Source organism: Nomascus leucogenys, chromosome 22a (genome assembly GCF_006542625.1).
Source record: "Nomascus leucogenys isolate Asia chromosome 22a, Asia_NLE_v1, whole genome shotgun sequence".
In the NCBI taxonomy this organism is placed as follows: Eukaryota; Metazoa; Chordata; class Mammalia; order Primates; family Hylobatidae; genus Nomascus; species Nomascus leucogenys.
The window spans coordinates 110,972,882-110,999,272 of record NC_044402.1 but is presented as its reverse complement, the minus strand read 5'-3'; the positions used below and the strand labels follow the sequence as shown (position 1 = coordinate 110,999,272).

Sequence of the window (26,391 nt, the reverse complement as noted above, 5' to 3'; positions counted from 1 at the left end):
CAGTGATGGAGAGATCTTAGCAAAGCCAATTATTTCAATTCTGCCTGCACAAGAGAACCATATAGAGAACTTCTAAAAATTAGATTAGCGCCTTGGTCTTCTGCCAAATAAGAGGAATCAGAATATCTATGACAAGGGCCAAAGAAATTGGGATTTTTAAAAAACTCTTCAGTCAATTAAGGTGAATCGAGCCTTGAGAAACACTGAGCTAATACAACCCTTCCTTATTTTAAAATGTAAAGAGAAGGGACAAGTTACCCTTTTTTGTTTAGTTACTGGGAGAACAGAGATAGGAACCGAAACCCTCACTCGAATTTTGATATCTTATTAGAGCCATGTGAAAGTCATGAGACTATGAAGGGTCAGGGCAGGAGCGAGGCAAGAAGCACCACTCAGACCCGGAAACTATGACTTCCCTTTAGAGTGGAGTTGTTTCACTCCTTGCTTTTTTCTCTCTCCTGTCCTGAAATCCACTCCAAAATTGTTCAAACTAAATCAACATATGCAAGCAGCATTTATTTGAAAACATGCTTTTTAACATTATACGTACATATATATATACATATATACACATATATATACATAGATATAGATATAGATATAGATATAGATATAGATATAGAGAGAGAGATTCTTTTTTCCCAAGACGGTGGATTAGAAGCTTTCAGTGTGCCTCGACCACTTGGAAATAGCAAGATATTGCATAAAGATCAACTCTGTGAGCATTAATTCAAGAAAGAAAATGGGTAATATGGTTTGGCTTTGCATCCCCACTCAAATCTCACCTTGAATTGCGATAATCTCCATGTGTCAAGGGTGGGACCAGGTGGAGATAATTGAATCACGGGGGCAGTTTCCCCCATGCTGTTCCCATGATGGTGAGTGGGTTCTCACAAGATCTGATGGCTATATAAAGGGCTTTCCCCATCTCTCGGCACTCATTCTCTCTCCTGCCACGCTGTGAGGAGGTGCCTTCCACCATAATTGTAAGTTTCTTGAGGCCTCCCCAGCCATGTGGAACTGTGAGTCCATTAAACCTTTTTCCTTTATAAATTACACAGTCTCAGGAATTTTTTCGTAACAGCATGAAAACAGACTAGTACAGTAACTTGGTACTGGGTAGTGGGGGGCTGCTGTAAAGATAGCTGAAAATGTGGAAGTGATTTTAGAACTGGGTAACAGGCCGAGGTTGGAACAGTTTGGAGGGCTCAGAAGAAGACAGGAAGATGTGAGAAAGTTTGGAACTTCCTAGAGACTTGTCTAATGGTTTTGACCAAAATGCTGACAGAGGTATGGACAATGAAGTCCAGGCTAAGGTGGTCTCAGATAGAGATGACGAACTTGTTGGGAACTAGAATAAAGGTGACTCTTGCTATGCTTTAGCAAAGGGACTGGTGGTATTTTGCCCCTGCCCTAGAGATCTGTGGAACTTTGAACTTGAGAGAGATGATTTAGGGTACCTGGTGGAAGAAATTTCTAAGCAGCAAAGCATTCAAGATGTGACTTGGGTGCTGTTAAAAGCATTCAGTTTTACGTATTCACAAAGATATGATTTGGAATTGGAACTTATGTTTAAAAGGGAAGCAGAGCACAAAAGTTTAGAAAATTTGCAGCCTGATGATGCAATAGAAAAGAAAAACCCATTTCCTGAGGAGAAATTCAAGCCCATCACAGCAATTTGCATAAGTAACAAGGAGCAGAATGTTAATCACCAAGACAATGGGAAAATGTCCCCAGGGTATGTCAGTGACCTTCATGGCAGCCCGTCCCATTATAGGCCCAGATGCCTAGGAGGAAAATATGGTTTCGTGGGACCAGGTCCAGGGTCCCCCTGATGTGTGCAGCCTAGAGACTTGGTGCCCTGTTTCCCAGCCACTCTAGCCATGGCTATAAAAGGCCAAGGTACAGCTCTGGCCATGGCTTCAGAGGGCACAAGCTCCAAGCCTAGCAGGTTCCACACGGTGTTGAGCCTGTGGGTGCAGAGAAGTCAAGAATTGAAGTTTGGGGACCTCCACCTAGATTTCAGAGGATATATGGAAACACCTAGATGTCCAAGCAGAAATTTGCTGCAGAGGTAGAGCCCTCATGGAGAACCCTCTGCTAGGGCAGAGTGGAAGGGGAAGGTGAGGTCGGGGCCCCCACACAAAGTCCCCACTGGGGCACTGCCTAGTGGAGCTGCAAAAAGAGGGCCACCATCCTCCAGACCCCAGAATGGTAGATCCATCACCAGCTTTCACAGTACACCTGGAAAACTGCAAACACTCAGTGCCAGTCACGAAAACAGCTGAGAGGAGTCTGCACCCTGCAAAGCCACAGGGGCAGAGCTGCCAAGGATGTGGAAGCCTACCTCTTGCATCAGTGTGACCTGGATATGAGACATAGAGTCAAAGGAGACCATTTTGGAGCTTTAAGTTTTAATGACTGCCCTATTGGATGTCAGACTTGCATGGGGACTGTAGACCCTTTGTTTTGGCCAATTTCTCCCATTTGGAATAGGTGTATTTACCCAAGGCCTGTACCCCCACTGTGTCTAGGAAGGAACTAACTTGCTTTGGATTTTATAGCCTATAGGCAGAAGAGACTTGCCTTATCTCAGATGAAACTTTGGACTTGGACTTTTGGGTTAATGCTGGAATGAGTTAAGACTTTGGGGGACTGTTGGGAGGGCATGATTGTGTTTTGAAATGTGAGGACATAAGATTTGGGAGGAGCCAGTGGTGGAATGATATCATGTGGCTGTGTCCCCACCCAAATCTCATCTTGAATTGTGATAATCCCCAGGTGTCAAGGGTGGGATCAGGTGGAGATAATTGAATCATGGCGGCGGCTTCCCCCATGCTGTTCTCATGATAGTGGATGAGTTCTCATGAGATCTGATGGTTTTATAAGGGGCTTCCCCCTTTTCTTGGCACTCATTCTCTCTCCTGCCACCCTGTGAAGATGTGCTTTCCACCATAATTTTAAGTTTCCTGAGGCCTCCCCTAAAAACCACGGATAACTGTGAGTCAATTAAACCTTTTTTCCTTATAAATTATCCAGTCTTGGGAATTTCTTCATACAGTGTGAGAACAAACTAATACAACACGAATCCACTGATATTGTTAAAGATACTCCATCTCCCAAGGAGAAGAACGTGGGCAAACAGCCCTTGTGATGGTGTCTGGCTGACAATGTGTGAAGCCCCAGTACGTGAGAGGGGAGGAGAGCCTCCCTCTGCTACTCACCTTTCCACTGGGGATCCCAGCAACCTAGGCTGAGGGAGAGCACTTTTTTTCTCCCAAGTCCTGGAGCTAACTTGGAGAGAGGCTTGGAAGTGCTAAGAGGAAAAGACACAGGGAAAAGCAGGCATTTTCTCAGACCCAGGACTGAAAGCAGGATGCAATTTTTAACCCAAGTGCATAAAAAGTCAGCCATTCTTTGGCAATCTGGCACTGTGGCTGCACAGGCATTTTTGTCTTGGGCCAGAGATTGGAGCGCTTGCTCTGGAGTGGTGTAGAGGTCTCCACAGCCAGAATTATAGAAAGTGCCTCATCAGTAGGCACTGGAATTGTGCTCTCCCCTGTCACAGACCTGGAGCTGGAGGAAAACTGCTCATCCGGTTTCTCCTGGATGAGGAGACTTTCAGCCAGGACCAACTTGGAGACATAGAACAGGTTTATGTGTATCATTTCTGGGTGGCCCAACCTCCTTCTCTGAGATCATGGTGCAGTGGGTCCCTCTCCACTCCACCCCCAGGCAGAAATCCAGGTATTTGAAACACCTGGTGACACTGACTAGCAACCTAAGATACCCCACCCTGCCTGTGCAGAGATCATGGTGCAGCAGGGCCCTCCCTACTTCATGCCCAGGCAGATCTCCTGGCAGTTGCAGCTACCATTCACACAGATCAGCATACCAAGCCACCCAACCCTTCCTGTGTAGAGACTATGGTGAAGCCCAGGCCCTCTCTGCTCCACACTCTGGCAGATCTCCAGGCATTTGGAGCATCCACTCACCTGAATCAACAGCCTGAGCCAGCCCACCCATCCTGTTCCAACACCATGGTGAAGCACAGCCCTCTTTACTCCATGCACAGGCATATCTCCAGGCAGTAAGAGCACCTGTTATCCTGGCTTGCCAGCCTGAGCTCTCCCACCCTTTCTGTGCAGAGATTGTGGTCCAGCAAGGCCCTCTACACTCCACACCCAGGCAGATCTCCATGCATCTAGAGCACCCACTCTCCTGGAATAGGAATTTAGGCTGCCTTCCATCCCCATGCAGAGAACTTGGGGCCAGGAAGGTTTCCCAGCTCCATGCCTAGATAAATCTCTGGTTTGAAGGCAAGAGAGGGAAATAAAAGGCATCCAAATAAGTAAAGAAGATGTCAAACTGTCTCTCTTCACTGATAAGATTCTATGCCTAGAAAACCCTAAAGACCCACCAAAAGGCTCCTGGAACTGATAAATAACTTTGTAAAGTTTCACAGTACAAAATCAGTGTCAAAACTCACTAGCATTTCCATACACCAATAACACTCAGGCTGAGAACCAAATCAAGAATGCAATCCCATTTACAATAGCCACAGAAAAAATAAAATAAAATACCTAGAAATATATTTAACCAAGGAGGTGAAAAATTTCTACAAGGAGAACTACAAAACACTGCTCAAAGAAATAATAGATGACACAAACCAGTGGAAAAATATTCTATGCTCAAACCCCATTAAAAAATTGGCAAAAGACATGGACAGACACTTCTAACAAGAAGACATAAAACATATGTCATCTTCATATGTCAGCAAACATGAAAAAATGCTCCACATAACTAATCATCAGAGAAACACAAGTCAAAACCAAAATAAGATACAATCTCACAACAGTAAGAATGGCCATTATTAAAAAGTCAAAAAACAACAGATGCTGGTGAGGCTGTGAAGAAAAGGGAATGCTTACACACTGTTGATGGGAATGTTAATTAGCTCAGCCACTGTGGAAAGCAGTTTGGAGATTTCTCAAAGAACTCAAAGCAGAACTACCATTCAGCCCAGCAATCTCATGACTGCATTACTGGAGATATATAGATAGATATAGATATAGATATAGATATAGATATAGATATAGATATAGATATAGATATATAGATATAGATATAAATTGTTCTACCAAAAAGACACATGCATGCACATATGTATTGCAGCACTCTTCAGAATAGCAAAGACATGGAATCAACCTAGGTGCCTTTAATGGTAGATTGGATACAGAAAATGTGCTACATATACACCATGGGATACTAAACAGCCACAAAAAAGAATGAAATCATGTTCTTTCCAGCAACGTGGATGCAGCTGGGGCTATTATCCTAAGCGAATTAATGCAGGAACAAAACACCAAATACTGCATGTTCTTGCCTATAAGTGGGACCTAAACATTGAGTACTCATGGACACAAAAATGGCAACAATAGAAACTGAAGACTGCTGGAGTGGGGAGAGACACATAGGGACAAGGGTTGAAAAACTGTTGGGTACTATGCTTAGTATCTGGGAGACAGGATCATTTGTATCCCAAACCTTGGCATCACACAATATACCTATGTAACAAACCTGCTCATTACCCCCAAATCTAACATAAAATTTGAAATTATAAAAAAATTAAATAAAAATAAAGTATAAACCTCCCAAGGTAAATAGGATATGATTATTTTTAACATTTTATTACATTTTACATATCATATTCAGCTTTTTAACATGTTCTATGTGCACAAACTTCACTGGGTATAGGAGATATAAGTTTAAATTCTTCTTTATGACATGCCTTGCTTAAAGATTATTTGAAACAAAAGTAGATATAAAACGGTAATACATTTTTAAAAATTTTAAATCTGGGTCAAAGGTAATGATGACCAAATAGTAAGATGAAATCTGGAAGAGTTAGCATACAAGAAGATACTCCTTAATTAGATCTTACACAAAGTTTGCTGAGCTTATTAGAGCTAATTCCAAAAAAAAAGAAGGAAAGATATAATCCGTTAAAAGATTCCCATTCCCTATTTGATAAAAAAAAGACCAGCTGTCCAGAATATAATTATTTTTCTTTGACAGAAAATAAATGACGTAGACAGTTAACACATAGTATTAGATAAATGAAATGAAGGAAAATAACGTAGGGAAGAAAAAGTATAAGAAGTTTAAGTATTAAATAGGGTGGCCAGGAAGGATGCTGCTGAGAAGGTGAGGCACTGAGCCGTGCAGCTATCTGTGGGGCAAACGTCTCAAGCAGATAGAAGAGCAAGTACCAAAGCGCTGAGGAGGAAGTGTGCCTGCATGTTGGAGGAAGAGCAGGAAGCTAGCAAGAGAGTAGTGCAACTAAGGTTAAGTTCTATGTAGGTTATGTCACTTCTCTATTCAATATCCTCTGATGCCTGCTCATCGCATGCTGAGAAACAGCCAAATTCCTTGCAAATAGGGCCCTAGATGATCTAGCCTCCATGAATTCATTGTCCTTCTCTCTTGCCAAGATACATGATCTGCTGACATCCAGACATCTTTGCACAGGAGCTCCTCAAGAAGACTCAATTTGCTTAAGTTAATTCCTATGTTAGCTCTTATTTGTGTCTGGAAGAAAAGGAAATTATTTATTCAAAGATACCCAAGGAACAGACGCAGGAAATGTTGATAACAAGATGGGGGTTATCAACCATCTGAGAGATAGGAGAAGCAAAGGCAGAAGGACTTGTTTCCACCAAAGGCTCTGGAGACAGAGAGACATGCACAGTTTTGGTTTAATTCCTTAGATAGTAAAATGTGGAGTAGAAAAGTTGAGCATTCTCTTGTGCAAATCACAGAACCCAGGGACAGATGCCACAGAAGCTTCTAGTGCCCCTGCTAAGTGGAAGTTTTTGGTGAGGTGCAAGTCCAAGAAATTCCCTGTATGGATGACAGGGCAAACTGGCAAAAATGGTATCTGAATATTTGAGAAATAATAAAAAATATCTTAAGTTTCCTAACAATTTGCCTTTATTTTGCAGAAAGGAAGGAAGGACACAGGGAGGGAAAGAGGGGAGGAAGGTAAGGAAGGAGGGAGTGAGAGAGGGAGGAAAAAAAGAAAAGAGGGAGGGAAGGAGACCCTAATGGCACTCTATCCCTTCATGCACACACACACACATACACAGTCATATATACCTCAAGCAGGTAGTGAATTCTATGCTCGGTAACAAATAAGAGAAATGGCAAAGCAAACATTGCAAGTTGCCTACTGAATACTTTTCTTCATATATTTTTTTCCAAAACTTTACACCTAATTTGGAAAGAGGTGTACAAAAGAATATGCTCCAGAGTAGATTAAATATGCAAGACAGAAACACAAAAGGAAAAATATTTTTCCTGGATTAAATGACATTTTCCTCAACTGGAAGGGACAAGCAGGGAGAAACTGCAGTCTGCATCTTGCTAGAGAGGCAGTATTTCCTACCACAAGGAGAAAAGCTGGGGACAGAGTGGGTACTGACACTGTTTTTATTTAAACTTTCGATATTTTGTTCATTGTGGATTTTTTGCATTAATTTAGATATCAGTAATTATACATTAAAATATTACTTGTGTGACTACTGAGTTTTGTGGCACCCCTTAGCCTCAGACCTAGTTCTTGAGTGGAGGCACATCACAGAAAGATGCCAGTTCTCCAAGCATGCCACACCACTGGACCAAAAGTGTCATGTTGACGGACAACATGGACATGCATGGATACCATGGACATCCAATGGTAACTTTAGTGGACAGATGACCTACAAATAAGAGGTTCCTCTGCTCCCCAACATTTTGCACTGCATAAGAACTCTGAACTACAGGGTTAAGTAAACCATAAAAAGAATGAGGTTAGTAGCAAAATTGAAGCTGGGAATAAAAAATTAAGTTCTGCTTCTTGCGCATTTGAGTTTATGGACTGATATTTGCATCCATTTTACCAATGATTTTCAACCCTGGCTGCATATTAGAATCACCTGGAGTGTTTTTAGTGTATACCAAAGACAGAACCCCACCCCAAAAGGTTCTAATTTAATTGGTATGTTTTAGAAGCTTGCTAGGTTATTATAATGTGCAGCCACAGCTGAAAGCCATTGCCTTATATTGTCAAGCATCAGCGTTGCATGCCATGTGCACCCCAACAATTGAGCCTCATAGAGAACCAGCAACCATGGCAGACTCCCTCACTGCCTTCCCAATCTTTCCTTCTTATGTGGCTTCAATCAAATCTCAGTATGCAGTGCATACTTCAGTGAAGTATAAGAGAAAACAGAGCTCACTACAAAAAGGAGAGAGCTTGTGCACACAATTAAAATAACAAATAATTTTGTTGTTTTAGCCCTAGCCCCAGCCACGCTCCTGCTGTATTTTTTTACTATTCTTTGCATTCATTTGTTGAAATGATATTTGAAGCTGAAAGTGCTCACACAGGATAGGTGTCTGCCTTTGCATCTCCCACACAAATCTTGACAATAGGGCCATTTAGGGTCTATGTAGAGAAATCTTGCTAGCCAGCAACATCTGGTTTATTTACAACTTTGATTGCTGTTATCTTCCCCTTGGTATGAGTTATAAGACTTCTGGCAAGTTCTGTAAAACTTTGAAGTAGCTCTCATTAGGTCTCTATACACACCACACATAAGCGCCCTCCCATTGGATGTCACAGTCCTTGCAGAATCCCTTCACCTAAAGTCTATAAAGTGTTAGTTCTGTAAAAAATATGTTTGCATTTATGCGATGATGTTTTTGAAGATGTCAAAACCATTTTATGGTTAGAAAATAAAGGAAACACATTTCAGAATAAAATTACATAAACCCATTTTTTCTTATGAAATTAACATTGTCACAGCTTACATATTTTCTTTAAATGTTCTAATGACTGCATGATAGCAGCAGACGCCAAGCTACCTTCACTTCTTGAAGACTAGAAGTAAAGCCTCCCTTGCTACTCTGTTGCTATGGCTTGGGTTTAATTCTGGTTTTCAAGGTGCTTGTAATCTAATAGTCTATTGGTAGTTCAGCATTCAGCATGATGACAACCATGATGGATGTCCCTGAAATAGTCTGTGTACCAGTTTACAACTTCAGACAGCTTTATTAACCCATCTGTTCACTCATAGGAATGAAATAATTACTCTACAAACTACAAATAACTATCACCCCAAATGACAGTGCTGTAAATGAGATGTTCAACTTGGAGTATTTGCTTGCCCCTAGGGAAACGTTACTGCCAGGAAAGGTAAAACCAACAGCAGACTGAAAAACAACAACTTCCTTTGTTTGCCAAATGAAACTTACAACTGACTTATAAATAAGCAAGACAAATAGCCAATCATTGGGTGACTGAAAGGTGTCAGTAACAGCCAAAAATATCCCTTTACCTATCTATCCTAGGTAGATCCCCAAAATCCATTATTGGCATTGGATTTCCTTGATTAAATAGTGCCACTTCCTGTAGAATATAAGTAAATATATATATACTTAATACATCCATGGGAAGACTAAAACATTGTGACTAACAATTACATCTAATTGAATTGTTCATCTCACTCAGAAGCACTGAGCACCTGACTTGGAGGAAGATAATGCAGAAAGGATGGTGAGTGGGACCGAAGAAAAATTTTATTACTTTATAAGTTGCTTTGGGACACCCAGACTGTGTTCTTACAGAAATCTTCTGCTAACTCCCCTCAATTCTTGTCCAATGAACTCATCATTTTTTCTCCTATTTATAACCAGTATTTGAACATTATCTAAGAGAAGCAAGTGATGAAAGATGAGCTGAGAACCCAACAGAAGACTTCTTAACTTTGAACCCACAGAGAGGAGTCCAGGGAGAGAATTCAAAGGATCCATAAACTTGAATTGAAAAGAAAAAATTCCATCATTTATTTTCACTAACATATAACTGAAATTTAGTTTTCTGTTCAAATATAAATGCAGGCACCAAAACACGGTATTATTAGCAGAACCTGTGACTTTATCACAGATAGAACTTATAGATACTTTTATTTATTATTACAGTTGTTGCAGACGTCTTGAAAATCTATGTGTCAGTAGTTTGAATTTATTATTATTAGCCCAGCCACTAGATTCTGTTTACAATGTGTAAATAAGAAGCATACACATTACTATATCACAATGTTCTAAGTTATTTGTATAACTGTATTTCAATGTGATATGTTTTCTTTGAATCCTTTGTATTTTATATTGTTTGTTAAAACAGTACTCCAATAGGGGTTGATAGGCTTCACTAGACAGCCAAAGCAGTCAAGACACAAAAAAAGTTTTAAGAACCCCTGCAATATAAACTTCTTTTCTCATTTTAGTTATTAATAATTCAATTTTTGTGCACTCTTACTACATATCCTGAGTATATAACCTTTCTCAAAGAACTTACAGATTCTAAAATTCATAAAAGCAAGATAGGCAAAAAACAAAGTACTTCTAAATTCTGTGCTACCAGTTGCCCTCTAGGCTTCATGGTGAAATAAAGAAGGCAGATACTATCTATGTATGCTTCATTCTAAAGAACACATTAAAAGTTATTTTCTGCAGATGATCAAACTTCAATGATAGTAAATGCTTTTACTTGCATTTCTTAAAAAAGAAAAGTTATCCCGTACCTATTCACAGTAGCTGTCCTGTTTCTGACTTCTGTAGAGACTTGCTAGAGGATGATAGCAATTAACTTAACCTTTTGGAACCTCTACTTTCATATGTACATAAATCAGAAAGTTTTGGGTCATTAAACTATGTAACTATGTCTAAAGGTTTTCTAGCCATCAAATGCTGCTATATCTTATAACTTATTTTGAGATTTCCAAATGATGAATGTTATATAATCACAAAATGGTATTGCACAGAAAAAGATTTCTGGAGGGATAGTGAAGTCTAACCCTTGTCTATTCATATATTGGTAGGCCACAATCTAAATTCATAGCAGTCAACTTTGTTGGCTTCTGCCCAGCCATCAGGTTCCTGGTTATCTAGCAACTCCCTCACAATAGTGTTGGTTGCTCTCAGTGGCTCATAAGCACTCTCACAAGCTTTATTGCTACCACCCTTAAATCTCCACTGAATTCCCTGCTAAGTTAAGAAACAACTGAGACAGTAGAATAATATGACTATTCCTCAGGTTAACAGAATGAAGGGAAGGCCTATGTTCCAGCCGTTATAGGACCCCCTCCCCTAACCTAGCAGAAGATTCCTCTTAGGAGACAGGTATCTGAAACTCACCAAGGCTGACAGATCTGGTCAAGGTGATCCCACATTTCCTAGGGGGCAAGAGGTAGAAACTTGGTGCCTTCATAGTGGAGGTGAGATGGTAACTTCCCATTGCCACAGGACACTCAGAACACCAGGAAAAACCAAACATGCCCAGGTGCGGTGGCTCACGCCTCTAATCCCAGCACTTTGGGAGTCCGAGGCAGGCGGATCACGAGGTCAGGAGACCAACCTGGCTAACATGGTGAAACCCCGTCTCGATTAAAAATACAAAAAATTAGCTGGGCATGGTGGCACGCGCCTGTAGTCCCAGCTACTTGGGAGGCTGAGACAGGAGAATCGCTTGAACCAGGAGGTGGAGGTTGCAGTGAGCCAAGATCGCACCACTGCATTCCAGCCTGGCAACAGAGCAAGACTCCGTCTCAAAAAAAAAAAAAAAAAACACAGATACCAAATACACGCTTTTACAACCAGAACATTTCGAAATATCCAACAGTTAAATCATTCCTGCAGGAACTCAACACAAGCAGTAATTACATCATCCTAAGAAACAAAACAGAAACGAAACTCTTACAGCCAATTAAACTCATTCAAGTCAATTATTCAAATAATTCCTGCCAATACACAATTCAAATCTTCACTTCAAAAGAATTTGTTTACAAACCTACTAATTGCCTCCAGAAATTAGCATCCTGGAAGCATTATAAAGTGTCCTAGTCTGGAACATCATAGTCCTCAAGGGAATTTTCCAACTTTGCCCCTAGAACATTCTATATCTTATAGATGAGGGATCCTAGGGACCACAGAGTTTTAAGGGTCTTCTCTGAGACAAGAGGCTTCTGAAGCAGAAACAGAACTAGACTCCCAACCTAGGATTCTGAATATTATCTTACACACAAAACGTATAAACTGAGATTTTCAAGAATTACAATAACAGACCAACAGTTTCATTGTGTACATGTGTATCATGGGGCTCATATTTTAGATCCAGTTTGATGGTACAAAAAATGAATTGATTCATTTCCCAAGAAATCCACTTTTGTTGCTTATAGCCCTGGCTCACCACTGAATTAAGACAGCCTCTCTTTTATTTCCACTTTGGACATATCCTATTACCATTAACTAGACCACTGTCCCCCCACAAACTTTCACAAGCATTCTGGACTCCTCTCTTTATAGGTGCAATGCACTTTACAACGAGAAGAGGAGCTCAAGGATAAGTTCAGATGTTGTTAATGTGGATCACTTTAAAAATTTTGATTCTGCAGCCAAATCACTTGGTACATACTTATGGATTTATTAAGTAATATTCATGTACTAGATGCAAGATTACTTCAGACAACCTAGGAAGGTCACATAAGCCTACACAGAAAAACCTCCCATGGCTATGCCGAAGAGGAAAAAAGGGATTGTGCACGATTATAGTCTCTATTAGAGACAATTTGTAGGTCAGAGGTAAGCCTATAAGCATACATATCTCCCCATAATTTTCCAGAATATTACCACTAGCAATAGGCTCTAGCTCTACAAGAATGTTTTTCTAAATGGTATTCCTGAGTGGTTACAGAAGCTGAGAGTAGTTGAATCACTCTCCAACTGAAGCAAGGCTATGTATAAAGTGAAATATGTTTCTTTCTTCATCCTTCCTTCCTTTTTCCTTCCATCCTTCCTTTCTTTCTTCCTGCCTGCCTGCTTTCCTTCCTTCCTTTTTTTTTTTTTTTTTTTTTTTGAGACAGAGTGTTGCTCTGTTGCCCAGGCTGGAGTGCAGTGGCGCGATCTCGCCTCACTGCAAGCTCTGCCTCCCGGGTTCACGCCATTCTCCTGCCTCAGCCTCCCAAGTAGCTGAGACTACAGGCACCCGCCACCACGCCTGGCTAATTTTTTGTATTTTCAGTAGAGACGGGATTTCACCGTGTTAGCCAGGATGGTCTCGATTTCCTGACCTCGTGATCTGCCTGACTTGGCCTCCCCCTTCCTTCCTTTTTTATTTTATTCTTATAGTAGTATGGAAGAAAGCAAGTATGATTGAAGTCCCACAGCTTGTTTGTAGCTCTGTCTCCCCATTTTATGATTTTTTTGGTTTAAACCAAATTTTCTTCTTTGACTACTCCTTAAATAGTATTTATTTACTTGCTCCTGTGACCTCCAAATTAGAAGTGTCTGAGTGCTAGCAGGTGTGTGTGCCAGGGAAGAAAAGTTTCCTTCCTACTCACATATAAAACTAGACCAGCTCTGTTTCTGGGTCACTCTATTAGTGTAAAGTCAATGTGCAAGGAAGAAAATATTCATTCCTGGGATGTGCCACTGAATGAACCAGCACCAGCATGCATCCACCTATGTGACACCCAACAGAAGATGTGCTCTGTCCTCTGAAATGCTCTGTAGCCAGAAATTCAAAGCAAGGTCAGCAGCAGTTAAATACCTCACCCACCAAGTCAGACTGACCCTAGGTACAAAGAGTATCCATTAGGAGATAGGAGAGAAGATCCTTTTCTCTTTAAATTCTGTAATATACATTCTTCAGTACTGAAAGGTAAATTGAACTCGAGATCTCCTTTTTCAGGGCTGTTTGCACTGATCCAGGCCTTAAAGATAAGCTTTCCCATCATCTATAAATTTGCAGTGCAGGTAGACCAAATAATTTTTCAAATGTTAAAATAAGCAATTTTCTTGCTAAGCTCTCCAATGAATAAATTTTCATAATTCTTAATAATCTACTGTACCTCTAATTTCCAAGATTTGTATAAAAGTAAGAATTAAAAGAATATTCATGAGTATGAATCTGAAGCCCACTAAGACTTCCAGTTTTGCTAGAAAAATCTCAGTAAACTTACTTAGGATTGTTTTTTTTTACTGTATAATATAAAAAATTAACCTCCTTAGCATTTTTCTGGCTATGAAATACAATTATAAATCAAAAAGTAGAAGGAATGAAGGAATGGGGAAGCAGAGATAGGCATAGCTGTAAACATAGTTTTTTAACCCACAATTCCCAAAGAAAAACATTACTTTCCCAAGAGAGATCTTTCAGCTATTGTCCAAAAGATAGGTGGAATTTGTACAGTCACTGATAAATCCATTGGTTTATTTCTGCTCACAATGTGCGCCCCTAATCTCTGAAGGCAATGGTACCTATATACACAAAACAATCACTATCACAGCAGGTGCAGCAAAAGTAGATAGAGGAAACAGGCAGCATATTAATAAGGAGACAGTTGGAAAACTACAATCTGTCAAACCTGGAAAAGAAATGTGGTCATGAACAAATTCAGGCAGTTTTCACTGTATGGGTCTGAATGATAATCACGGGCCCAGTCATATGTTGTCATACTTCCTCGCTTTTCAAATAAAAACTATGACTTTGGAGATGTTGTAATAGAACTTTGCATTGACAACTGACTCTTCTTCCCTCTAAACCAGAGGAGGTGAGTTCTTTCCACCACCACAAAAGGGAATATTATACGCACGATCTAACAAAAAGTATGATTTGGTTCTGATTTTTTCTCTTCTTTTTTTTTCTTCTAACCTTGAAGAATATATGATTTCTGCAGTTAAAAAAAAAAAAGGATAATGCAAGCAAGTCAAAGAAAAAGGTGGTAGAGCAAATGAGATTTTTAATAAAGAAAGGAAAAGGCCATTTCAACGCAGATTCAATTAGTCTCAAATCCAGAGGTTTCTCACAGGTCCCCAGCACAGACCTGTAGGTTGTACTGAGAGAGGTTTAGATGCCCTTTTTTTAAAAGAACTAGGACACATCCCCATGGTCCATGACACAGGCAAGAAAACTGATTTAGTGGCCTAATTCCATTCTCAAAATTTGAAACTCTAGTATTGTGTTGGTGCCTTCTGGGCATTTTCCTGACATTTCACTGATGCTAAACTGTTCTCCATTTGGCTTTTTACAAATTGATATGTATGGCTGGGAGCACAAACATGTGCAAAGGTAAATTTACTATCTAAACACTTGAATGAGAAAAGCCAAACTGTGGGGAAAATAATTCTAAAAAATAAGAAATCAGATTTAGCTTTAAAAAAAAAAAAAGCATCACAATGTACTAAACAACTCCTAAAATAATCTTAAACATAAGGACATCAAGTCATTGGAAGAATACCAATGTCAAGTCGTGGCTTGGAGGAAGATCTGTGTAATTTCCACCAAAGTCCTCACCCCTCATTCCTTAATATGCATAACTGATGCTTTTCTATCTTATGTAAAGTGTTTTGCAAATGCAGGCTTAGACAAGCCCACTGTGTGTTCCAACCCACAAGATAGGCGCCTAAGCCACTTCTTTTACAAATTATGGAGCTGCCACAAACCTCAGGTGGCTCATATTGAATCTGTTGTATATCAAGGTCCATCTATCATTTGTACTAGCTAGATGTAAAACAACAGAGAGCAAGTCCTCCAACTGAATATCTAAATGGCTGAGGTCAGAGGGCAGAGAGAAGTGATAGTAAGCCAAGAGGGAAGAAGCGAGGTGGGGTGAGCACTCCAGCTGAAGCCACATGAAAGCACAAAAGAGTGACATATTGTTCAGTAGATCCTTCTGAGAAAGTTAAGAATAGCTTATTTAAGAAAATGAGAATGTAGGTTAAGAATATTCTTGAGTTATACTTCATTTCCAAAAAATGTGACTAGGAATAAACAAAGACATGCTTCAGTGTATATTTTTCTGTGTGTAGAGAGCACAATTCATTTACAGAGTAAGAATTCAAAGCGAGCAAAAAAATAAATAAGTAAATAAAAGCCATGGGTCCTGTTTTTAGGCTTGGTTCCTGGAAACAAACTCAAGGTAGAAATTGGCATGTAAGAGGTTATCATGGAGTGCCCTCTGGAATAAGAGCTGTGAAAAGCCAGAGTGTGAGAAAGGCAGATTGAGCAAAGGAGGAGTTGACCTACAATGCATTTGAAAAGAGCTAGCCAGGTGCAGTGGCTCATGCCTGTAATCCCAGCACTTTGGGAGGCCAAGGCGGGTGGATCACCTGAGGTTGAGAGTTCGAGACCAGCCTGACCAACATGGAGAAACCCCGTCACTACTGGAAATACAAAATTAGCTGGGTGTGGTGACACATGCCTGTAATCCCAGCTACTCAGGAGGCCAAGGCAGGAGAATCACTTGAACCCAGGAGGCGGAGGTTGCGGTGAGCTGAGATTGCACCATTGCACTCCAGCCTGGGCAACAGAAGTGAAACTCCATCTCAAAAAAAGAAGAGGCTTCAGCCCATCCTATGGGCAGCTCTGGATATAAAATGTAAGATGATAAGATGATATAAGGACATAAGATGGTCCTAGATTGAAGCAAGGGTGTTGGGCACGTGTACTCCTGTGAGTGACCAGTCATTAGATGCTCTTCAAAGATATTTAAGAGAATGAAAAGACAAGCTGAAGCCAAGGAGAAAATATCGACAAATGTTTTTACATATATCTCATAAATGACATATATAAAGATCTCTCAAAGCTATTATGAATAATATTAAGTAAACAAACATCCCAATTTAAAAGTTGGGAATGGGGGGAGGGACTAAGGATTTGAACAAGCACATTACCGTATATATATATACGGTGTGTGTGTGTGTGTGTGTATATATATATTTGGCTGGCAAATAAGCATTAAAAAATGTAACAGCATTAGTAATTAGGGACATGAAATTTAAAATCACAATGCGATACTACTACAAATCCACCAGAACGCTAAAATTAGAAGGACAGAATATACCAAGTATTGACAAGTAAGTATGTGGAGGAACTAGAAATCTCATAAACTGCTGGTGGGAATGTGAAATGGTACAATCATTTTGGGAAATGATTTATTAGTTTCTTAAAGTACATTTAACATACTATCAAGCCATTACACTCCTAGATATCTACACAAGAGAAATGAAAGACTGTATCCATACAAAGTATGAACATGTTACTTGTAGCTTTATTTGTAATAGTCAATGGCTGGATACAACTCAACCATTCATCAACAGATGAATGGATAAATACACCTTGATAAGCAAATTCATACAATGGAATAAAACTGACAAATAGAAATTGACTATTAATACCTGCAATCTAGATAAATCTAAAAATAATTATACTGAGTGAAAAAAGTCAGAATTACGTACTATAAAATTCTATTTACTCAAAATTCTAGAAAATGCAGAAATTCTATATTGACAGACAGCAGATCAGTGATTGTCCATGGCTAGGAAACAGAGGTTGTCACTGAAAAACAGGAAGGAGGAATTATAAATGGTATGAGGGAATTTGGGGGTGATAAATAATGATCATTATCTCAATTTTGGTGATGATTTATGGGTATATACCTAAGCCAACACTTATCAAATGGTATACTTTATATACTGTTTACTTATGTCCATTATGTGTCATAAGATCTATTTTTATTTTTTTATTTTTTTTGAGACGCAGTCTCACTCTGTCGCCCAGGCTGGAGTGCCGTGGTACCATCTCGGCTCACTGCAAGCTCCACCTCCTGGGTTCATGCCATTCTCCTGCCTCAGCCTCCCGAGTAGTTGGGACTACAGGAGCCTGCCACCATGCCAGGCTAATTTTTTTTTTGTATTTTTAGTAGAGACAGAGGTTTCACCATGTTAGCCAGGATGGTCTCCATCTCCTGACCTCGTGATCTGCCCGCCTCGGCCTCCCAAAGTGCTGGGATTACAGGCATGAGCCACCATGCCTGGCCAAGATCTATTTTTAAAAACTGTTACTGAAACACTAGGGGTTCAGTCTGGATTCTGCTGCATGCTACACAGAAAACCAATCACTGAGACAATGAGTATTGCCAGGGAAGAAGGCTTCAATCAGGTGCCAAGGAGATGGGAAATCAGTCTGAAGTCTATCTCCTATACCTACTAAAATTAGGGGGATTTATAGCAGGAAAGAAATGTAATCATATATGAGAATACAGAATTTAGGGAGGGGTAAGGAAGAGCAGTTCGTCAACAGAAAGCAGGTAGTCAGTTAAGTAGTCATGATAGGTGAGAGTTCTGGCATCTCATCGTCCAGATGTGGTGATCTGGTAATTTACAGTCCCTTGATACTATCTGGGAGGCCTGATGGTTGGTTTCCTGAAAAAGGAACTCAGATAAGACAAATGTAAATGTCTCAAGTTTTAAAACCAGGAGGGTCAATTTCTATGTTTATTCAAAAGAAATCATAAACATCAGTTCTATGGGACAGTTGGCCAGTTTCAAAATCATTCCATGGCTCTCTATTGTCTTTAGGATAAAGTGTAAGTTCCTTGTCATGTCTTATAAGAAGTTCCAAGACCATTGTCTCTCTGCAACCTCTTTTCTTTCTGGGCCTTGACCCCTCTCTGTGCTCCAGCTGGGCTCCTGGCATTTATGTAAAAGTGCTGTGACTTTGCCTGACTCATCTTTGCACAGGTTGACCCTTCCATCTGAAATGTTCCCCTGGATCATCTTCACTTGGCTCATTGCTATGCTTCCTTCCAAACTCAACTCAGATGTCACCTTCCATGAAACCTCCCTGACTGCCTCAGGTCAGGTAAGGTGACTCTCCCACCATGAGTTCTCATGGTTTCCTCAGTATCTTAAAGCATAACATTTATGCACATTGTAGTCATTTGTTTGCTTATTCAGTTGATTATTTGTGAGATATTTTAGTTCAGAAGCCACTCCTCAAACCTAGAACACAATATGTGCTCCATAGACACTTTGCAACACCTATCTGAAGAATAAGTAAATGGATCAATGAATGAGCAAAAGAACCAACAAATAAATCAGAAAATATAATTCAGAGACCTTTTAGAGGCCCAATCCTGACATATCCAGGTAAGGCCAACCTTGTGAATAAACAAGATACATGGAAACAGATATAATGTGATTTTTGCAGACAGATGTAAAAGGTTTGTCTGGCAACATATATAACTATACCAGTTTATTTGAACTGTGTTCTTAAATATTCAGAGTGAGGGAAATACAGACTTGGAGCAGAGAGAGTAAATTAGGAATTTATAATGGAGAGTGGGAGTTACGAGAGGACCCATATAGTCAAGGCAGCTTATAAGAGCCCTGATGTCCAGCAGGGAGAAAAGGGGGAGGAAATGCTGGTGGCTGGAGCTACCTGGGGAGAAGGAGGAGGACAGTAGATGGCTAAGCATATTGGCTCTCAAGTCAGAAGGTCTGGGGTCACCACTCACATGATGGTGACCTTGGAACAGTGAGATAACTATGTAAGTCTCTGTTTTCTCACGTGTAAGAGGGATGAGTAGTAGCATTACTCATGAGACTATTTTCCAAAGATGAAAGGAAATAGTTCGAGTAAAGTACCTATCCTACAGTAAAGTCTTGTAAACAGTAGATGCTGTTATTAGGAAGGGGATGTGGATTAACCTCCCCTTCTTGGCGTTTACGTGTTCCTACCAACACCACTAATTGCCCTGGAAGGTTTATGAGTCTTTACACACAGAGCGACAGCATGCCTCCTGGTACCCTCAGCGTTACTTTGCCTACCCCTGGCTTAAAGGTATAGATCTTTATTAAAGAGCTTAGGCCCCAAGATGAAAGGGTATATAAATTGAATTATTACGCCTGAAGAAGATCGAATTAAACTTTTATAACTTAAAAAGACTTATCTTGACTAGTTGTTCTTTATTCTGCCCAAAATATGTTTAAGTTTCTGGTTAATCAATATTTAGTCTAGATCTAAGAAAAAAACTCCTGGAAACATGAGGGTATTAAGAACCCTAATTGACTGCCAAAAGAAGTTATGAATGCTCTTTCTCTGAAAGTATCCAGGTGAAATAACCACCTATAAGTACGCATTGGGTTAGGCTGCAGTGAAAAGATATTTCTTTTTTTCTTTTTAAACATTAGTCTAGGAAATACTTTAGGGACTATGATGTAACAAATGTAAATTGATGGGCCTGATAACTCACAGAATTTCAGTCTGTTAACCTTTAGAACCATGGCTTTTATATTTAGAATTGCACTCTCTCTCTCTCTCTCTCTCTCTCTCTCTTTCACCAGCATATGTCAAACTCTAGTCTATAGTCTGCAAAAGAATCACATTAAGATTAGGATTCAGGCTGGGAGCAGTGACTCACATCTGTAATTCCAGTAGTTTCGGGAGCTGAGGCAGGCGGATCACTTGGCCAGGCGGATCAGCCTGGGGAACGTGGTGAAACCCTGTCTCTACTAAAAATACAAAAAATTAGCCAGGTGTGGTGCGTGTCTGTAATCCCAGCTACTCAGGGGGCTGTGGTGGGAGAATTGCTGGAACCCGAGAGTGAGCCGAGTGAGCCGAGATTGCACCATTGCACTCCAGCCTGGGAGACAGAGTGAGACTCCATCTCAAAAGAAAAAAAAAAAGGATTCAACGCAGTCTGCAAGAGTTTCATATGAAGATTTTTAAAATGCAGATTCAACGCAAACCTCCTGAGGTCTGGGAATCTGTGTTTTAAACAAGCTCCTGATACAATGTATAAGAATTACTGCTTCTGAACTTGGAGTTACCCAGGGAAAAAAGTTTTCTATAACTCCTTGAATGCCAAGTCCTGTCCCTCAGGAGGCAAGAAATTAGTCCTGAGAATTTCATCCTCCCTTTCTCAGCTAGTTCCAAAAACAGTCCTGGGCCCAGGCTTTGAGGCTTAGCCCAGGTGTTATGATGATGTATAAGAAGCCAGTTAAAGAAGCCAGCTCCTCTCTGCAGCTGCAGCCCTGGCTGTTGCCATAGCCACTGGCTGACCAGTAGCATGGTCAGTTCAAGATGATCCCACAAGGCAATCACAGGATGAACCAGCTGGATTCTTGAAGTGTCCTCTTAGGTCTGTAAATTCCACGGCTAAATTCCTATTGCCCTGAAGTAGCAGCTTCTCCACTTCTTATGAACTACATTCTACTTACAGTTACTCACCTATACACCTGAGCTCAAGGCAAATAGAAAGGAAAAACGAAGCACAAATAACGTGGCTACTAGGCAAGTTGGAAAATGTTAAGGTTTCTCTTTCAAATGACTGAAAAGCACCTGCTGTGTGGCAATTCCAAATCTTATAAGAAGGACTGCAAAGGCCTGAGTATCTCTCTGTTGGCTGCTCTTCCCTGCCAGGGTGTACAACTATCAGATATGCCAAAAGAACACATCAGAATGGGACAATGCAGGGCTTTGGTAACATATCATCTCTTTCCATGGCTGAGTTTTGTGTGGTTGGATGGGATGGAAGCAAAAATAATCCGCTTGATTAACAATTCATCGTCCTGAGAAGACCCCTCCAGTAGGGAATACTTTCCATCCTTCCCATCATTATGAAATTCAATCATACAGAGAAATGGGGACCTGCATAAATTTAACAACGCAATATAGACACATATTTTCAACAACAAAGAGGGAAGTCTCCTTTTGTTTTTGCTCTTTAAAAGACACATACTAACACTGCTTGATAAAGAGCCCATCACAAGTGTTAGGTGGAGAAAGGAAAAAGCTTAAATGTTTGTACATTTTTTACCAACTTTCTGTACTCTCAATCTTTTTTAATCTCCCAAGGAAACCCCAGCACACCTGTGTTCCATATAATAGCAGCTCTCACCCAGCAGGTACATTGAGAGAAAGGAATCTGTCAGCACACTAATAACATCCTGACGAGGCAGGGAGGAAAGGCTGCCAGTGCCACAAGAAATACCGTCTCCAGGAAATTAAAAGTGTTCCTTAGTGCGCTTGGTGTACATCTGTTTATGTTCTTGTTTCCTCCACTGGCAATTGCTCCTGTCAATCCATGAATTCCATACTACGAACGAAACAGAAAATTGCTTCAGTAGTACATAATAGTCCCAGCTGGGTGTTAAACCAGCAGTGTGGTGATATTAGACTCAAGCTTAGATACTCTTGCTTTACACTTCTTTGAGCTGAAAAGAAAATAAGGTAATCTCAACAACAAAAAAAGAGACAAGTGGTACTTAGGAGAAAAGTGAAAAAAGTAAAAACCATTTGCTTGATTTTGTGTGTGTGTGTCTGTCTGTGTGCATATATGTGTGTTTGAAAGCAGGTGGGGAGTTTCTAGAAAAAATATAGGATATGGAGTCTCAAGATCTATCTTTTACCCCAAAGACTGGTCACCAGCTAACAAGGATCAAGGGAATAGGTAGGAAGAAGCAGAGAAGGCATGGTTGCTAGAAGGTTAGAGGCAAAAGGAACACCACAGACACTAAAGCATGCTGCACCTTTGCTGGCAGACAGGTGCTATCAGTTACTAAAACTGCCATTATGTATTGGAGGACATTAACTGTCCACCAAAGTCAGTCTTCCCCTTCTTTTATTGTAGCTGCACACATAGCTGTTCAGCAGAGAACTTCATTTCACAGCCTCCTGGGCAGCTAGAGGTGGCCAAGTGACTAAATCCTCACCAGTGGAACACGAGGGAAGTGACAAATCCCACTTCCTGGTCTGTGCACTCCTCTGGGTGTGCCTGACCTTCTCATAAGCGGCAATACTGACACACACCTATGACCAGCACAGACTTGCTGAGAGCATCACACACTGAGGGAGGTGGGAACAGAGATGGAAGGAATCTGTGATCCTGAATGGCCACATGGAGCAAATCTAATCTGAACTAAGAAAAATACATTTCTATGTATTTTGGAGACTATGTTTTGAGGCCTCTTTGTAACTAATATAGTTTTCACCCTAATACACATTATAACATTTTGAAATTAAAGCCTGAGAATGGAACTAAAATGCCCTCAGATTATAGTTGTTTTCTCTGTTATCAATCATCCCAGATTTCCAGAAGTATTCAGTTTTAGAGGCAATAATACAATGATTATTTCCTGAAAGTTCACATAAGACAGCTACATTGATTAAAAGAAGGAACATTACATTTTTTAAAAAAATCATCCTAAATTTATCAAAAGTAGAATGATCCATAAAAAATTATAACTGTTAAATTTGTGTTAGCCACAAATGTGTTCAGCCACCATAGCCACAGGTGAAAGCATAGGTACTATTTGGGGCTAAAATTGTTGCCCCCCAAATTCATACGCTGGAGTCCTAACTCTCACTATCTCAGCATGTGGCTGCTGGAGATGGGTCTTTAAAGAAAAGTAAGGTTAGCCAAGTCAGGCAGATCACTTGAGGTCAGGAGTTCAAGACCAGCCTGGCCAACATGGTGAAACCCCATCTCTACTGAAAATACAAAAATTAGCTGGGCATGGTGGTGCGTGCCTGTAATCCCAGCTACTCTGGAGGCTGAGGCAGGAGAATCGCTTGAACCAGGGAGTCAGAGGTTGCAGTGAGCCAAGATCGCATCACTGCACTCCAGCCTGGCAACAGAGCAAGACTCCGTCTCAAAAAAAAAACAGAAAACAAAAAACAAAGAATGATAAGGTTCAATGAAGTCATAATCCACTATGATGGTGTCGTAAGAAGAGGAAATTAGGACACAGACAACACAGACTGAGACTGAGGGACAACCATGTGAAGATAGGAGAAGACGGCATCTACAAGCCAACGAGACAGGCCTCAGATGGAATCAGTCCTGCCAACATCTTAATCCCAGACTTCTATCCTTCAGAACTGTGGGAAAATACATTTCTGTTGTTTTAGGCCACTTTCTTTGGTTCTTTGTGTGCCAGCCTGAGTAGACAAATACAAACAATAAATGTTAAATACTTTTCTTTTGTATCAGAACCAAGGAGGGATTCTCTGGGTTGGTTCTCTGACAAAAAAGGAAGGAAGAAAGAGAAGGAAAGCAGGGAGGGAGGGAAGGGAAGAGGGGAGCGGGGAGAGAGGGAGGGAAATATTATTTCCAGCAATTAAAATCTTTGGGTGTTTACAAGTCACATGCTTTGACTATATTTAAATTCTAAATAATTCTACTTCCCTTCCCAAAATAAGTTTAGACGCATGCCTCACATCATCTTCAGAAGTAAACTCCAGATAAAGACTTAACTATAAGAGGTAAAAAGCTAATAAAATAAAATGTAGGAAGTCATTGCAGTCCATGAGTAGATAAAGACATTTTGAATATGAAGCTAAATCCTCAAATCACAGTGTCACAATTAGATGGGTTTAACTTCATCAAAATGAAAGATTGGGATTCAATAAAGGATATCCTAGAAAATGTGAACAAACTAAAGAAAGTATCTACAATAACTAAAGTGAAAGAAGATTAATATACAGAATATACCCCACATACACAGGAAAAAAAGAAACAAAACCCTTTCAAATCAACAGGAAAACATGCAATCACTAATAGAAAAATAAAGGAACAGGTAAAGCCCAATTGTCTAACAGTTATATGAAGGAAAGTTCAACACCATTAGCCACAGAAAAACTAAAAGATTAAACATCAGTGAGATTCTACATTATTCATTAGAATGGCAAACATTAGAACACTAGATAATACCAAGTGTTGGAGAGGAGGTGGAAATGACAGAAATGATATGTTGGAGTGAATACTCTTGGAGTGAACAATAGATACTGTTGGAGGGAATATAAACTAGTCCAGCGGTTTTGGAAAGCAATCTAACAACATTGGGGAGATTAAGTACAGAATCTCATATGATCCAGCAATTGACTGCTGGGTATATGTCTCAGGGATACTCACACAGATTCATAAAAGCACATGTTCCAAGAATATTATTTGTAGTATGGAAGTTAAAAACAATGTCCATCATTACGGGAAAGGATTAGTAAAATAAGATAGAGGCATACTATGAAAATATACAATTTCCATCCTGCCTTGCTTAACAACAGTAATATTTAATTGCTTAAAGACTGTGAGTGGGATAAATGGATAGCCTTTAATCATTAAAGAAAAAATAATTGATAAAAAGTCCCTCCTTTTCCTTTTCTCTCTTGTAAGTTACTCCTTCAAACACCCATCTTTTAAAACATGAGAGATATCCAGTTTAAGACTCACCATGGGCCTCGGCTAAACCTTCATGAATTTGTTGAGGTTAAGAAAGGAACTAAATTTCCTAAGAAAGCAACTATTTTAAAAGAGCAAACCTGGGTGTGGGGAGGGATTAGGAGTAGAGTTTGGGATGGCAGCCTCAGAAGGACAAACTTAGGCCAAGGTGGGAGGGAGTTGGGGTGGAGATTGAGCTTCTCCAGTTGGAGGTCTGGAGCTAGGACTCTTCACTGAAACCGGAGAGAAGGAAAACGAGAGAGTGAGGCTGACTTTAACTGAACTCCAAAATTCTCTGAGCAATAGAATGGGCCTAATATGTACCAGGTGGGATTTAATTTTAAATGAAAGAAAAATGTTTCAGATAGCAGGGACTGTTAAAACATTGAAATTGAATGTTGTGGATCTCCTGCTTTGTTGGTTTTCAGTATTTTTTAGAGCTTTGTTATCCAGTATTATAGTCCAATTTAGGCTAAGGAGCAGAATAAATTTCCTAAGAGCTGTGATTTGTGTTTTCATGTGCTTTCCCCAAAGTATTATCAACTGCTATTTGATATCCTGTCCTTTGAGCATATTTTTGTTGTTGTTGTTAATGATGGTGGTGCTTTTTTTTGTTTGTTTTAAGAAATGAAAGGAAAAGATTGGCAAGTCCCTGGAGAGACATTATCCCCCCACCCCCCACCAAATTTTATCTATTGCGAACAGCAGAAATATCAGCACGTTCAGATCTAAAAGCAGTCTTTTTCTTCTCCAGATTAAAAAAAAAAATCTACTTCTTACGACTCTGGACTTAAATTTGACTTTTTAAAAATAAGAAAAAATAAAGGAGGGCAGGAAATATTGGTCACATCTCCGCGTGATTCTAGGTCCTCACTTCTGCTACCCAGTAATTAAAATACCCTGTGTTATCCTTTAGACATTACACTCCTGTCTCTTTAACAAACTGTAAGAGAGAAGGGGGCGGGTCTCGGGAGCGGCGAAGGCTCTGATTGGTCCTCCTGGCAGGAACTGGGCGGTAAAAGAGCCCCTTCGATTATTGTCCGGGGCTGCAGGGTGAGAGGCCAGGGCCGAGAAGGGGTTCGGGACGGGGGAAGCGCCCTTGCTTCGAGTCGCGGGCGTGGGAACGGGGTTGCAAAACGGGTCCCCTTCATCCGGGTGGGTTAAGGGCCCTGGCAGCTTTTTCGCGAAGGCGCCATGCCCTAGCAGTTGGGCCGCAATGGACCCGAGGTCCACTCGGACCGCCGAGACCGCTCGATGGCCCTGGAGCTGGAGGAAGGGGGATACCTGGGCG

General features: G+C 40.4%; 2 protein-coding genes across 4 annotated transcripts in view; one reads left to right on the top strand and one right to left on the bottom strand.

The window, feature by feature from the left end:
* The window catches only part of CPS1 (carbamoyl-phosphate synthase 1), a 197,876-nt gene extending 172,682 nt beyond the window's left edge, over positions 1 to 25,194 (bottom strand). The window contains exon 1 of the mRNA XM_003254024.3: positions 25,113 to 25,194. Coding sequence (XP_003254072.1) covers positions 25,113 to 25,115 — 3 coding nt within the window. The 5' untranslated portion in view covers positions 25,116 to 25,194. The remainder of the gene's footprint in view (positions 1 to 25,112) is intronic.
* A 910-nt stretch (positions 25,195 to 26,104) lies between these two features.
* Positions 26,105 to 26,391, top strand: part of LANCL1 (LanC like 1) — a 44,780-nt gene continuing 44,493 nt past the window's right edge. Inside the window, exon 1 of one of the 3 annotated variants that reach the window (XM_003254027.2) lies at positions 26,105 to 26,153. The gene's annotated coding sequence lies outside the window, so the exon portion shown is untranslated. Of the gene's footprint in view, positions 26,256 to 26,391 lie in introns of all 3 variants that reach the window. The other 2 variants (XM_003254026.2, XM_030802652.1) reach the window with 2 other exon arrangements.